Below are 15716 nucleotides of genomic sequence, written 5' to 3'. Positions count from 1 at the left end.
ACACACACACACACACACACACACACACATACTTGCATTCCCCCTTTGAGGGGCCCAACAGTTTTTTAGCAAGTTGTGGGGTCCACCATTTGTAAAGGTGCTAGAGGTGTGAAAAAAATCAGGAAGCACTATAAAAAAATACCAAACATAAAAAACATTTTTGTTTAAACGAATTTGAATGTTAAAAAGTTTATGTTAGTTTTTTGGTCACTTATGGGGTTCATTTCCAACATTCAGTTGTTGTGAGGTCCACTTGCTGCATACACAAATATTCTTAGGTTTTGTATCTATATAGGGTCCAAAATCGTTTTTTTTTGTTTCTTAATTAGATTTATTGTTCCTTTAAGACCAGCTGTAAAGGCAAACTGTCAGAAACACATAGCATACATTTCCTTACTTTCCACTTGCTTGCAGCCTTATGTGTATTTCTAAACAAACTTTAACCAAACATTTTAACAGTTACTTTATAGCCAGATTTTTACATCGTTATTTACAGTAACTCATACAAGATTAGTAATTTTTAAAGAAAATAATAAGTATAAAAAATATACTTAAAAATAATAAGAATAATATAAAAACCCAAGTGTAATAATATTGTTTCTGTGCCTCAGGTCTGGTGTCTTCAGCTTTGAATGCCACCACCTATAGAAAAAAAAAAGGAAAAGGAGATTAAGAACCTTATGGTGACTAACTATAGTGACTGTCTATAGTGACCTGATTTTACCTTAATACAAAGGTTTTGGAAAAACTTTATAATTAAGTCTAGATTTTAAGTCCAAGAATGTTTAATGTGACAAAATAGCATTTTTTAAGGAATTGCGTGCATTGAAAAGCATTTTTTTAAATAGTTTTTTTTGACAAAAAACGTACTTTTTGGCGGGCCAAGACATGACTTGATGTTTGATCAGGTGAAAGTTTCTTTGTCTTATGTCTGGTGTCTCCTGGTTTGAGTGCCACCACCTATAGTAAAAAAAAAAAAAAATGAAAACAGAGATCAATCACCTTGTAATTGCATGACTTTACCTTAATACAAAAGTTTTTGTAAACACTTTAGAATTAAGGCTAAATATGTAGTCTAGGAACATTTAATATGAAAATATAGCATTTTTGTAAAGGAATTGGGTGCATTGAAAAAGCGTTCTTATGAAAATACTCTGAAAAAGAGTTAAGAAAAGTCTGTGAAACCAAACAGAGAATGATGAGACAGTTTTAAGAAGTGAATCCATAAAGTTCTAAGAAAGACATGTCAACTTTAGAGGTAACACCAAGATAAAAGATCATTAGCAGACGGGAGGGCCCCATAAAGAGTAGCTAGAAACTTGTGTGTGTAAAAGTCACGCCAGTCAGGAAAAAGTTGGGTGGAGGTTTTCACAAAAGGACCCCACAAAGTTCAGGTTTGTAATTTGTGTGTAAGGCATCAAGTGCAAAAATAAAGGATAGTAAATAAAAACACATGCAATGACTGCGAAATATACAACCTCTACTAAAGGTTACTGAACTACAGTATTACTACACTAAATTTGATTGAGTCATTGTTAAAAACATCATCACTTTTCTTTTAAAACATTGCCAAGTTGTATTATAAGTAATAACACAAATGACTATAACAAGTATTTTCCACCTTACCTCTGTTGTCATTTTTTGACGGGCCGAGAATTCACTTGATGTTTGATCAGGTGAAAGTTTCTTTGCCCAAGGTCTGGTGTCTCCAGGTTCAGGTGCCACGACCTATAGAAAAAAAAACGAAAACAGAGATTAAGCACTTTATAGTTGCCTGACTTTACCATAATACAAAAGTTTTTGTAAACACTTTATAAATTAGGTTAGATATGTAGTCCAAAAACGTTTAATATGATAATATAGCATTTTTTAAAGGAATTGCGTGCATTGAAAAAGCGTTTCTATGAAAATACTCTGAAAAAGAGTTAAGAAAAGTCTGTGAAACCAAACAGATAAAAAATAAACAATTTTTAGAAGAGAATCCATGAAGTTCTAAGAAACACATGTTAACTTTAGAGATAACACCAAGATAAAAGATCATTAGCAGACGGGAGGGCCCCATAAAGAGCAGCTAGAAACTTGTGTGTGTAAAAGTCAAGCCTGTCAGGAAAAAGTTGGGGGGAGGTTTTCACAAAAGGACCCCATAAAGTTCAGGTTTGTAACTTGTGTGTATGTGTAAACATAAAAGAATGTAAATAAAAATACATGCAATGACTGCAAAATACACAACCTCTACTAAAGGTTACTAAAGTACAGTATTACTACACTAAATTTAATTGAGTCATTGTTGAAAATATCATCACTTTTCTTTGAAAACATTGCCAAGTTGCAGTATAACTACTAGGGGTGTCACGATTCCGACTTTAAATCGAAATCGATCGAAATTAAGTCACAGTCTCTAACTTCGAATGAAAAAATGGAATCGTCGATGCTGCCCCGCCCCCATGCTGCGTCTGGTTTCTTGCCAAGCGGAAAAAGTACTGCGAGTCTATTTGTTAATAAAGTTTAAAAAAGAAAAAAAAAGAAGTGCTGCGAGTCAACCTCCTCTAACAGCCACTCAAAAGATAGCATGGTAACTGTAGATGCAGGAGACCCATCGACAGAACTTTAATTTCCTCCTCTTTCACCGAAGTCGCTGGTGTGGAGGTATTTTGGATTTCCAGTGAGTTATGTTGACAACCTTCCCGTTGTCGACAAAAAAATAAATAAAACAGTTTGCAAGCTGCGCTGTATGTGCTTGTGCCGTATTCTCTCACGGACAGCACGACTAACATGCAGGGCATCACGCAGGCACAACAAAAACATAGATTCATCTGTAAACCAACAACTACACAAACTACTCTTCCGTCTTCATTTGGAATTAAACTTCCAAGCAACTCAACTCGTGCAAATGCGATTAGGCGTGCGGTTGGAGTATTTATAGGCGGGGACATGCAACCTTATTCGGTGGTCGAAAATTGCGGTTTTAGGCATTTAATTAGCGTGTTAGAGCCCCGCTACGAAATCCCCAGTAAACGCACCTCTCAGCTACGGGGATTCCCTCCGTGTACAATAATGTAAAAGAGAAAGTTATTGAAGGTCTGAGCAGACCTTGTAAAAATATGGAAGAATACAGTCATCATTCTCAGGGGATAAAAAGTAGTTATCAGTGTGGTACATGTTTATGTTCAGAAAAAGTTTAAGACACTTAATTGTTCAGAGACTATGGACATGTCTCTGTTTTATTGTTTTTGTTTGTTTTGTTTTGAACTTGAATGTCATCTTTTTTGAAGAAGGCTGCACTTACAAAATAGAAACTTGAAGCCAGTTTATTTTAAAAAATTTAATTGACTAAAGATATAAGTTATTGTTCCATTATTTTGTTAATAAACGTTTTAAATTTGACAGTGTAGTGTGTTACATTGCAAACAAAGGTCAGATATTCTATTGCATTAAAGTCTAGTTTTAAAAAAATGACAATCTGTGTTTAAAAAAGAACAAATGTAAAAATCGAGAATCGAATCGAACCGTGACCTTAGAATCGAAAATGCAATCGAATCGAGGATTTGGAGAATCGTGACACCCCTAATAACTACTAACACAAATTACTACAACAAGTATTGTCCACCTTACCTCTGTTGTCATCTTTTGACGGGCCAAGACATGACTAGGTTTTTTACCAAGTGAAAGTTTCTTTGCCCCAGGTTTGGTGTCTCCAGGTTTGAGTACCACCACCTACAAAAAAAAAGGAAAACAGGGATTAAGCACTTTATAGTTGCTGGACTTTAACTTAATACTAACATTTTTGTAAACACTTTATAATTAAGGTTAGATATATAGTCTAAGAATGTTTAATATGATAATATAGCATTTTTTTAAAGGAAAAGTGTGCATTGAAAAAGTGTTTCTATGAAAATTCTCTAAAAAAGAGTTAAGAAAAGTCTGTAAAACCAAACAGAGGATGAGTAGACAGTTTTAAGAAGAGAATCCATGAAATTCTAAGAAAGACATGTTAACTTTAGAGATAACACCAAGACAAAAGACAACTAGCAGACGGGAGGGCCCCACAAAGAGCAGCTAGAAACTTGTGTGTGTAAAAGTCAAGCCAGTCAGGAAAAGGTTGGGGGAAGGTTTTCACAAAAGGACCCCACAAAGCTCGGGTTTGTAATTTGTGTGTAAGGCATCAAGTAAAAAAATAAAGAAATTTAAATAAAAATACACGCAGTAACTGCAAAATACAAAACTTCTACTAAAGGTTACTTAAGTACAGTATTACTACACGATATGAATGTCAGTCATTGCTAACTATGTCAACTCTTCTTTGAAAACATTGCTAAGTTTCAGCTACTAACTACTAACACAAATGAATACAACAAGTACTGTCCGTCTTACCTCTGTTGCCTTTTTTTGATGGGCCAAGACATAACTAGCTTTTTTATCAGGTGAAAGTTTCTTTGCCCCAGGTCTGGTGTCTCCAGGCTTGAGTGCCAACCCCTACAGAACAAAAAGGGAAACAGAGACTAAGCACTTTATAGTTGCATGACTTTACCTTAATACAAAAGTTTTTGTAAACACTTTATAATTAAGGCTAGATACATAGTCTAAGAACATTTAATATGACAATATAGCATTTTTTTAAAGGAATAGTGTGCATTAAAAAAGCGTTTTCATGAAAATACTCTGAAAAAGAGTTAAGAAAAGTCTGTGAAACCAAACAGATGATGAAGAGACAGTTTTAAGAAGAGAATCCATAAAATTCTAAGAAGACATGTTAACTTTAGAGATAACACCAAGACAAAAGGTAATTAGCAGACGGGAGGGCCCCATAAAGAGCAGCTAGAAACTTGTGTGTGTGTAAAAGTCAAGCCAGTCAGGAAAAAGTTGTGGGAAGGTTTTCACAAAAAGACCCCACAAAGTTAGGGTTTGTAATTTGTGTGTAAGGCATCAACTGCAAAAATAAAGGAATTTAAATAAAAATACATCCAGTAACTGCAAAATACAAAACCTCTACCAAAGGTTACTTAAGTACAGTATTACTACACTATATGAATGTCAGTCATTGCTAACTATGTCAACTCTTTTCTGTGAAAACATTTCCAAGTTGCAGTATGATTACTAGTGCAAATGATTACAACAAGTATTGTCCACCTTACCTCTGTTGTCATTTTTTGACAGGCCAAGACATGACTTGATGTTTGATCAGGTGAAAGTTTCTTTGCCCCAGTTCTGGTGTCTCCATGTTTGAGTGCCACCACCTACAGAACAAAAAGGGAAACAGAGACTAAGCACTTTATAGTTGCATGACTTTACCTTAATACAAAAGTTTTTGTAAACACTTTATAATTAAGGCTAGATACATAGTCTAAGAACATTTAATATGACAATATAGCATTTTTTAAAGGAATAGTGTGCATTTAAAAAGCGTTTCCATGAAAATACTCTGAAAAAGAGTTAAGAAAAGTCTGTAAAACCAAACAGATGATGAAGAGACAGTGTTAAGAAGAGAATCCATGAAGTTCTAAGAAGACATGTTAACCTTAGAGTTAAAAACCAAGACAAAAGGTAATTAGCAGACGGGAGGGCCCCATAAAGAGCAGCTAGAAACTTGTGTGTGTAAAAGTCAAGCCAGTCAGGAAAAAGTTGGGGGAAGGTTTTCACAAAAAGACCCCACACAGTTTAAGTTTGTAATTTGTGTGTATGGCATCAAGTGCAAAAATAAAGGAATTTAAATAAAAATACATGTAATAACTACAAAATACACAACCTCTACTAAAGATTACTAAAGTACAGTATTATTACACTAAATTAATGTCAGTCATTGCTTACTATATCAACTCTTTTCTTTGAAAACAAAAAGTTGCAGCTACTAACTACTAACAAAAATGACTTCAACACATACTGTCCATCTTACCTCTGTTGTCAACTCTTCAGGGGCCGAGACATGACTTGATGTATGATCAGGTGTTGTTTGAATCCTTGGTTTTTTCTTTCTTATCTTTTGTTTTTTTCTTTCCATTTTTGGCTCTATCACAACAAATGTAAAGTCATAAGTTTTTGTTGATCACACTTATGTATAAGTAAATTTATGTATTCAAATATCTTTAAATAAAATCAATATTATAACAGTGCATGCATAAAATTTGGTAATGTTCAGGATGAGACTGTAAGAAAAGTACAAATATTTATATTTGTGTATAAAAAAAATAGGGTTATATTGAATAACAAAGAAATCAAGAAAACCTTTTTTTTATAACATTAAGCCTTAATTTCTTTTATACATGCTGAACTATGCGCATGGAAATAAAGTCAGTTCCTTCAAGTACAAATTTAACACCTGTCCCATAGCTACCACAGGAAAATCCCTCATGAACATTTTAATCTTTGCTGCAGAGCTAAATATGACACTATCAGCCAATATGCAGTTAGGCTAGAGCAGTGAGGGCTTCAGGCTTCATGGATTCTCTTTTTAAAACTTTCAGGTCTCAGTCATGATGTACTGCTATTTTAGCATTAGCGCTAGCATTAGCGCTAGCATTAGCGCTAGCATTAGCAACATGTGCTCAATGTTAACTACTGTATTTCCTTTATGTGAACGTTCTTGCATTTGATTCTGAGTGCATGTAGTTGTCATTGCAAAAAAACAGAGGCAGAGACAGACTTAAGAAACATCAACACCCCACCAAAAAAAGAAAAAACCTACCTGTTACTTTGCTTGCTACCAAGGCCTTTTCTCCAAGCTTAGGCAATCATGCCTGTAAGAGGTCCAAGAAGTGGGCGTGGTGTACATGTGATGACTTAATCATGTAAATGAGTTCTCATTGGGTAGAATATACACACTTTCAGCATTTAGCTCTTGAGAGGTCCACCTGGCTCCCTATACAAATATTAAAAGATCCACGCAAATGAAAATCTTGTTTTTGTGTTTTTTAACATGTTCTTGTAGAAATGTTTTTCATAATAAAGGACACATAAAATAATACATGAATAAAGATAAGTTTGTACGTTTTTCCTAATTAAAATTGCATTGGATCAGGAGCAGATCTAAACCAGATGCTTTAAAATGCTCAGACTCGTGACATAGCTACTGAAATGACTGTGCCAAAGTCTCCCATATCCTCTTCTGCTGCCCTTGCCCTCCCTGATCCGGTTAGGGTTAGATGTGCGAGAAAGGATGGGCGTTGAACATTTGTGTTGTGGCAAATTGCAATTCTTGCTCAACCTGTGGCTCCGGAGCCACAGGTTGCTATTTCATCTCTGTGCTGCAGCTCTCTGTGGTTTTATAAAATAACTATTATGTTTTAAGATTGTTGTGGTGCCTTTATCACTGTTGGTATGTGTGAGTGGGCAGGAGGAGGAGAGCAGCGTGAATGCGCGGAGGGGGTGTGTCTTCGGTTGTGGACAAGAGACTGTAATGGGATGGAAAGTTCTTCCAAAAAGACAGTCAGTGGTAATCTTGTTGTGGGAACACGGGCACCCAAAAAAAAAAAAAAAAAATAATTGACAGTCCCCAACCCCTGCAGTTTTCTACACTAAAACCACCCATTTCCACGTAAAATTAACTTCATTTGTGCTAGGGCACCCCTACTATCCTGTCACCTTTCTGCTACGACAACTGTGTTTAGCCCTCTCTGTGTAGAGTACACTGGAGGAGCGCATGGGGGGTTGCAAGTAGGAAAACGACTCGCAGCTGCAGAGGACATGAACAAGTAGAGAGGCGGGGGAGGGGCTGAGACTCACTGCTTATGATTCAAGAACCTGCAACAAACCAACAGCTGGTTCCTAATAAAAAATAGTTGTCATCCATAAAATGTATATTCTATATTGGCTTAACTGGATTTTATGAAAAGAGAAAGAGCAAAAAGAAGTCTGCATCAAAGGGAATTTGTTTCCATCACCTCACTCATCTTAAGTCTGGATGTTTGAGAGATTTAAAAGTCTATTTTAGGTTTTTGGAAAATGGACAAAAGATCAAAAGTTGAGCGTCCAGTTTAGAAAGAAGAAAAACACTCCAAGGGTAAAGGAATGTGTGCCGGGTCCAAAGTTAAAACTTGCTAGGCACCAAATACGTCCAAATTTACTGATGGAGGAGTAAAATTTGGAGCAACATTTGGCTAATGAAGGTTTACACTTAATTAGACCAGTCTTGTTAATTATTTTATTGATGTATTTCATCTAAGCTTCTCTGCCATTATCATATACAGTCAATGCTTCACATGCAATGAACACAATCATTTGTTTCTTTTTAAGTAAGTTTTATGCGACACTTAAGCACAAAAAACAGAAGAATATGTCCTCTAGTTTCCATTGTTCATTCATGAAGCAAACGGAAATTACTTGAATTTATTAATTCATAATTGGTTTCAAGGTTGTATTCAGCTCAAGAAAAAAAAAACAGAGAAATTTGTCAGTTTTTACCAAAAAACACCCAGCCTTCAGAAAGAAAACACAGACAGATACGTGTTAAATGTAACTACACACTATATGTTGATTGTGAATTCAACTATACAAGCATTTTTTTCTTATGTTTAATAATACAGTAAAAAATATATATTTTTGTTTTGCCCAAGGTGTCAAACTAGCCAGGACTGCCTCTGAAGACAATAAATTTTTAATGAAATTGAATGAGAAGTGAATAGCGATTGAAATGTTTCAAAACCAGTTAAATTTGGGTGTCTTGAAAAGCGCAGATAAATCCAATCCATTATTATTATTATTATTAAATTATGCCGTTCACTGGAAACACTAGGTTTTCCAAAGTCTGTTGTGGCTCCCTGTGTTTTAATATATGTGGAAACTGATCCAAATGGCTCTTTGAGTAGTTAAGGTTGCAGACCCCTGCCTTAGACCCTCCTTCTCTTTAAGGAAACCTCCTGAAAAAAAAAAACGATTCCAGGAAAAAAAGAAGAAACCTCAGGGGTGTCCACATAAAGGAGGGATCCTCCCCAGGATGGTCAGACACCAGATGTCTTAGAGAAGAGAAGAATTAGCTTATCTAACATTACAACTACATGTCTAAATAGTCCAGCAGATGGGGTTCATCCAGATGGAGTTGGGGGATGGCTAGGGGCGTGGGACGAGCCAGAGGCGAGGTACATGTTGAAATCAGGAGCACAACTGGAATCTGGAATCACTCGGAGAGTGGGAAAAAGGGGACAATGCATGAATCACACTGCACCAAACAGAGCTATGGAGAACTGAATGATAAATAAATGATCGAGAATAGAGGACAGAACCCCAGTGCACCATAGCACTAAATTTTAGCAGCCTATTAACAACTCTTACTGTTAATAAGTTTAATTCAAACATGTTCATAGTAACTTAAGCATTCTCGGATTACTAGCTAGTCTGCCAATAAGACTGTCAAAAAAGGAATTTTCTGAGCCTATCTTTGAATGTAGAAACTGTTTCGGCCTCTCTTCCATAAGATGGTAGTTTATCCCATAAGACAGGGGCTTGGTGGCTAAAGGCTTTGCCTCCAACTATGCTTAAACAAGTACTAGGACCCACAAGCAGTCCTGCGATGCTACTACTCAAGTAATTCCACCCAGAGGGGTTACATTCTCTGCATGTAACCCCTCAGAGAATGCAGAGAATGTGGAATGAATGGATGCTTTGAAACCCACAATCAAGGATAACTGCCAACAACTGGTAGCCCAATGCTCTAACATCTACAATCGGCAACTCCTATCACAATTTGAGATTGAAGCTACAATATAATACCACGGGAGAGCCAGAACAACAGGTCAGACAGGAGGCTATACCACACTCCCACCCTGAGCTTGGGTACACAGCTCCAACAACTACAGATATGCTGAGCGAGGCAGCAACTGGCCTGAAAGACAAGATCATGTCTAGAATGAACACTAGGCAACCCTGATACCAGCTACAACAGTTAAGTTATGTACCACCTGAAAGTCTCCTGGAAACTGTGAATGAAGCATTGAGGGCAATTCCTACCACAACCATCACAGAAAACAACGAACTGGTTTACACTTCAGCAGCAGTGATCCTTGAGATGCTTGGCTATAAGAGCAACCATGGGAGAAAACAACAATACCTACCATGGAAGCAACGGTTAGAGGCCAAAATCAAGGCAACTCAGAAGGATGTGAGTAAGCTGACAGAGGCTCAAAGAGGTACAATAAGAAAGCAAGTACCTAAGAGATACAGCCAGATGCCCATACCTGAAGCACTGGAAACTGCCAAACAAAGGCTCCTAGCCTTGAGCAGCCGCCTAAAGAGGTACACAAGAGACAATGAAGCCAGATGAATAAACAGGCTGTTCGCAACTCAGCGAAAGTGTATGCTCAGTGGCAGGGTCAAAACAGCCGAGCAGACCCACCAAGGCTGGAAACTGAACAGTACTGGAAAAGCATATGGGAGAAAGAGGCAGCACATAATAGCAATGCCCAATGGCTGGTCTCTCTGAGAAATGAACATAGCAACCTCCCTGAACAGAATCCAGTATCCATCACAGTGGCAGACATCCAAGGAAGAGTCTCAGGTATGAAGAACTGGACAGCACCGGGCCCTGTCATTATACATGCCTACTGGCTAAAGAAACTCACCGCACTCCACGAGCGCCTAGCAGCACAAATGAACAAGCTGCTAAGAGATGGAACTCACCCTGAATGGCTAACGGAAGGGCGAACAATCCTGATCCAGAAGGATCCCTCAAAGGGTGCAGTCCCATCCAACTACCGCCCAATAACCTGTCTGTCCACAACATGGAAGCTGATGTCAGGCATCATTGCAACCAAGATAAATGGGCATATGGATCAATACATGAGCAACACACAGAAGGGCATTGGCAGAGACTCCAGAGGAGCCAAACACCAACTCCTGGTTGACAGAACAGTCGCTCAATACTGCAGGTCACGAAACACCAACCTGTGCACAGCTTAGATTGATTACAAGAAAGCTTATGACTCAATGCCACACACGTGGATCACTGAATGGTTGGAGCTGTACAACATCAACAGGACTCTAAGAGCCTTCATAAGAAACTAAATTAAGCTGTGGAAAACCACCCATGAAGCCAATGGGAAGCCACTTGCACAAGTGTCCATCAAATGTTGGATATACCAATGTGATGCTCTGTCCCCACTTCTGTTCTGCATAGGTCTGAACCCCCTCAGCCAAATAATCAAAAAGACTGGCTATGGATACCGACTCAGAAATGGAGCCAACATCAGTCACCTCCTCTACATGGATGATATCAAGCTTTATGCTAAGAGCGACTTGACTCCCTGATCCACACAACCAGGATCTTCAGTACTGACATTGGGATGTCATTCGGGCTTGAGAAATGCAACCGGATGGTGACAAAGAGAGGCAAGGTAGTCCACACAGGAGTAGTCTCACTCCCAGAAGGAACAATAGCAGACATCGAGGACAGTTACAAGTACCTTGGAATTCCGCAGGCAAATGGCAACCTGGAGCAGGCAACAAGGAAGGCTGCAACAGCTAAATACCTCCAACGAGTAAGGCAAGTCCTAAGAAGCCAGCTCAATGGCAAGAATAAGACCCGGGCAATTAACAGCTATGCACTGCCAGTTATCAGATACCCTGCAGGAATAATAAGATGGCCAAAGAAAGAGATACAGACCATGGATGTTAAAACACGAAAAATCCCCACCATGCATGGAGGGTTCCATCCCAAATCCAGCACCCTGAGACTGTATGCTAGCCGCAAGGAAGGAGGCCGGGATGAAACATCCAAGATGCATGTGTGCATCAAGCTCAAGGCCCCAACTGACAGTGTGCTCAGTGAATGTCTCAGGCAATGGAGAGCAGAGGATACAGTGCTGGAGGACAGATCCTCATGCGAGGACAAACCCCTGCATGGGATGTACCAACCGACCATAACCGAAGTGGATGATATCAAGAAGTCCTACCAATGGTTAGAAAGGCTGGCGTATAGGACAGCACTGAAGCACCATCCTGGCAGCTCAGGAACAAGCCCTGAGCACCAGAACGATAGAGGCTCAGATCTACCACACCAGACAAGACCCAAGGTGTAGGCTGTGCAAAGAGGCGCCTGAAACAATCCAGCACACAACTGCAGGGTGTAAGGTAAAGCCTTAGTGCAGGTAAAGCATACATGGAGCGCCATAATCAAGTGGCTGGAATATTATACAGGAACATGTGTGCACAATATGAACTGGAAACCCCAAGGTCAAAACAATGGGAAACACCTCCGAAGGTGGTAGAGAATGAGAGGGCAAAGATTCTGTGGGACTTCCAGATCCAGACTGATAGGACGGTAATGGAGAACCAACCAGACATTGTAGTGGTGGACAAAGAACAGAGGAAAGCCGTTGTGGTGGATGTGGCAGTGCCAAGCAATGGGAACATCAGGAAGAAGGAACATGAGAAACTGGAGTAATACCAGGGACCCAAAGAGGAACTGGAGAAAGCATGGAAAGTGAAGGTGACAGTGGTAATTGGAGCATTTGGAGCAGTAACCCCCAAGCTGGAGGAGTGGCTGCAACAGATACCTGGAAAGACCTCAGGCCTGTCAGTCCAGAGAAGTACAATGCTAGGAACAGCTTAGATACTGCACGACCCTCAAACTCCCAGGCCTCTGGTAGATGACCCGAGCTTGGAGGACAAATCACCCACGGATATTCAATTTCAATATTTCATTTCAAAATAGTTTTTTAAAGAATTGTCTGTGGTGAGAATGTCTTTTGTGAAAATTGTCTGTATAACAATTGGAAAAACTTGAAAATAGTTGATTAAGAGAAAGTTTAAAGCTAGAACACAGTAAGTTTTAATGAAGACAATTTAACCTTAGAGTAAAAACTAAAACAAAAGACAATTAGCATATGGAAGGATCCTATAAAGACTCGTTTGAAATCAACAGTCCTTGCACAAATAACAAATGACATTGAACAATATAGTTGTTACCTAGAAGGACTTTTGTTTGGTATTTTCATTCCTTGTGGGAAGCAATAGTCTTCAGGAACTCTTTCCCTTTGGTTTTCTCAGTACATTTTTGCTTTTGCTTCTTCTGAATGTATGATAAAACAAATGGAAAGTTTTAGGACATTTTAAATGTTTGGACATTTGAAACAGACATTTTCCTAACTTAATATTTGCAGTTATTTACTCACCTTTTCGCTTTGAATTACCAAAGTTAGATTCTATGTCAGCTCCAGTCTCTATTCCTTTAACTGCAAATAAGTGCAAATGTGGTTTGTTATTTGCCACAATTATTTGTATAGTGTGGTTTGGTATTTCTTGATGATCATTCACTAATCTCTAAAGGGAGATTAAAATAAAGGGGAATCCAACTATTTTTTATTCCTTTTTATTACACTTTTTGAATGTACAACACGAAGATAAAAACAAATCCCATAAACTCCATATTTATTTTGCACTTACCACAAGGAAATTGCACTTTATCACTAGGGTTTATCATATGATTTTGTTCTTGCCCCTTTTGGATCTGTTACAGCAAATGCGAAAACGCTTAATTTGACATCAGCTAACATTGTAAGGCAATGAATTTCTTTAAGCATCTCAAAGTGTCATTATCAATTTTAGAATAGCGCAAGCTTAAGCTCATGATAAAATAAAAACATCTATATTGTGCTATTTATAAAGACCTATCATGCTATCAATAATGCATTCTTTTTATGTGTTTCTTTTGACTTTACACTCAGTCTAGAAATAAAGATATGATTCGTCAAGGTGGCAAGCTTTTTTTTTTGTTTCATTTTAGCAATAGCACTGACAAGATTAATTTATTTAATAGTTGTCTTTCATTTTAAAATTTTTAACTTACATATGCTACAAAATTAATCTGCAGTAAATTGAATGAATTTTCAGTGATAAGCAGTGGAGATTAATGTAATTAGGTCACTACTCTCTTATCAATTCTTGTCATTTCAAATATTTTATATCTTGTTTCAACTTTTTTCAAACATAACTCAACATGCTTTAGATTTTTTTTAAAAAAAAGGTAACAAAGCAGTGTTAGGTTCCCAGCCATGATAGATAGCCTACCTAGCATTAGCATTAGTAATATGTGCTGTTTACTTCTGTTTTTAATTCATAAAGATTTTTTCCCCCATTTTTTTTACTGCATGTAGCTGTCATTGCAAACAAAGTCATAAGAGATAAAAAGCACACTAACTTGTAAATTTAAGTCGAAAGAACCCTACCTGTTGCTTCCAAAACTCTTGCATCAACCATCAGGTTGTCCTTTAAAGGGCCTTTAAAAAGATCCAGGAAGTGGGCGTGGTCGAAGTATGATGACGCAAAAATGCAAACATTTCCTCATAGGCTAATGGGATACACACTTCCGGGAGTGTGTATCCTCTGCAATACCGGGTCTGTGACAGTAGGGGGCGCTATATTAAAAAAATTTCACACACATTTTTTACCCACATTTTCAATTTTTGTCACTTCATGGGGCAACCCCTAAAAACGAAACAGGAGCATCAGGGGGCCCTCCCAAGCCTGTTAAATAGCTCAAACTTTGTGGGGTCCACGATTTTGGGCCCCACGAGGACGTTGGGCCCCACACTGTTGGTGGGCTCCATGTGATTGGACCCTACAAAGTAATAAATGTAAGGCCACACACACACACACACACACACACACACACACACACACACACACACACACACACACACACACACACACACACACATGAAGAACAAATACTTACAAAGAGCCACAGTAGTATGCTAATTCACCTGCATATCAAATTCCTGTGACCTTCAGCTGAAGTTGATGAATGCAGCGCAGACACACAAACCCACTGGCTCCACATCCGTTTGCACCGCATTTAACCAAACTGTAAGCATCAAACGGTGAATGCCAAGTCCGGCTGAAGCCAGGCGCCTGTCGCTTCAGGAGGGGTCTTTGTTTCACCTCCTACTCTGGCCCTTTGGTTGAACTCAACGTCAAATCCTCGTCGGGACTTTCCATCCGCAGAAGAGTCGTCATAACAACTTTGGAGGAGTATTCCGTCACACTGACCCGTTACTTTTAAGCTTTTTCTAAAATCAGGAAATTTGCCCAAAGCAGATTAGCTTATGTATTTACAGAAATCATATAGCCTTGATTCATATGGGTGGAGCTTTAAAATATTTTTTTCCTTAGTTTTCTGACTAGAAACCGGCTTTTGTATACTTTAAAAAACGAAACATAAAATTTTTATTATTAAAAAGCCTCAATTTTGGTTCTTATTTTATGGAATCCACTTATCAGAACCAAAATAAATTGTTTTTGTTAATTAGGAATGGATTTGACAGTGATGCCCAGCCCAGCTTCAGATCTCTGTCCTAACTTTAGTACTTCTCATCGACCCTAAGACGCTCACGGGTGTCACTTCAGGCTTGAAGTGTTAAGCGGCATGCATGCCTCACCCCGTGTAACAATGGGCTGAACAAACTTGGATTCACACTTAGACCTACGCCCAATCAGCGGCGCCGGGATGAAATGAAAGCAGACTCGCACCCCTGACACTCTGTCAGTTCTCGCTCAGCAAAGTGCCAGTGCCCTGTGACCATGAAATATGAATGAAATACAATTAGCAGCTTTAAAGAACACCACCAAGGACAAGGCCTTCATCCTGTCACCTCCTTCCAGCCCCGCCAGGAAACATCCACACACCTTTTATTTACCGCCTCGCTGAATGATGATCATAAAAAACTACGTCCTTGGACGTCACCCTTTTTTTTTTTTTAAACCTGTCAAAAGATCAGATCATCATTTATTGT

At 38.4% G+C, this 15716-nt stretch overlaps 2 protein-coding genes across 3 annotated transcripts in view; both read right to left on the bottom strand.

The window, feature by feature from the left end:
* Positions 1-15716, bottom strand: part of LOC101174441 (zinc fingers and homeoboxes protein 2) — a 146711-nt gene that overhangs the window by 28697 nt on the left and 102298 nt on the right. The window lies entirely within an intron of this gene.
* LOC111948251 lies at positions 5-6762 on the bottom strand. Of its 2 annotated transcripts, XM_023960311.1 has the most exons (8): positions 6680-6762; positions 5891-6003; positions 5133-5234; positions 4372-4473; positions 3613-3714; positions 1627-1728; positions 871-960; positions 5-642 (listed from the first exon to the last, which is right to left on the bottom strand). In XM_023960311.1, the coding sequence occupies exons 2-8, from the start codon at positions 5993-5995 to the stop codon at positions 511-513; spliced, it is 735 nt and encodes a 244-aa protein (XP_023816079.1). In that variant the 5' UTR covers positions 5996-6003; positions 6680-6762; the 3' UTR covers positions 5-510. The 2 variants fall into 2 exon arrangements, with proteins under 2 accessions (XP_023816079.1, XP_023816077.1); XM_023960309.1 differs by lacking the exon at positions 6680-6762 and having other exon boundaries at positions 5891-6395.

This window comes from Oryzias latipes, chromosome 11 (assembly GCF_002234675.1).
Source record: "Oryzias latipes chromosome 11, ASM223467v1".
NCBI lineage: Eukaryota > Metazoa > Chordata > Actinopteri > Beloniformes > Adrianichthyidae > Oryzias > Oryzias latipes.
Note: the sequence above shows the minus strand (reverse complement) of the source record. Positions and strands in the feature narration are given on the sequence as shown.

Coding starts and splice junctions, on each gene's coding strand:
- LOC111948251 (XM_023960311.1), bottom strand. CDS start 5,995: ATGGAAAGAAAAAAACAAAAGATAAGAAAGAAAAAACCAAGGATTCAA. Junction 5,235..5,890: donor CTGAAGAGTTGACAACAGAG/GTAAGATGGACA, acceptor TTTGTTCTGTAG/GTGGTGGCACTCAAACATGG. Junction 4,474..5,132: donor GTCAAAAAATGACAACAGAG/GTAAGGTGGACA, acceptor TTTGTTCTGTAG/GGGTTGGCACTCAAGCCTGG.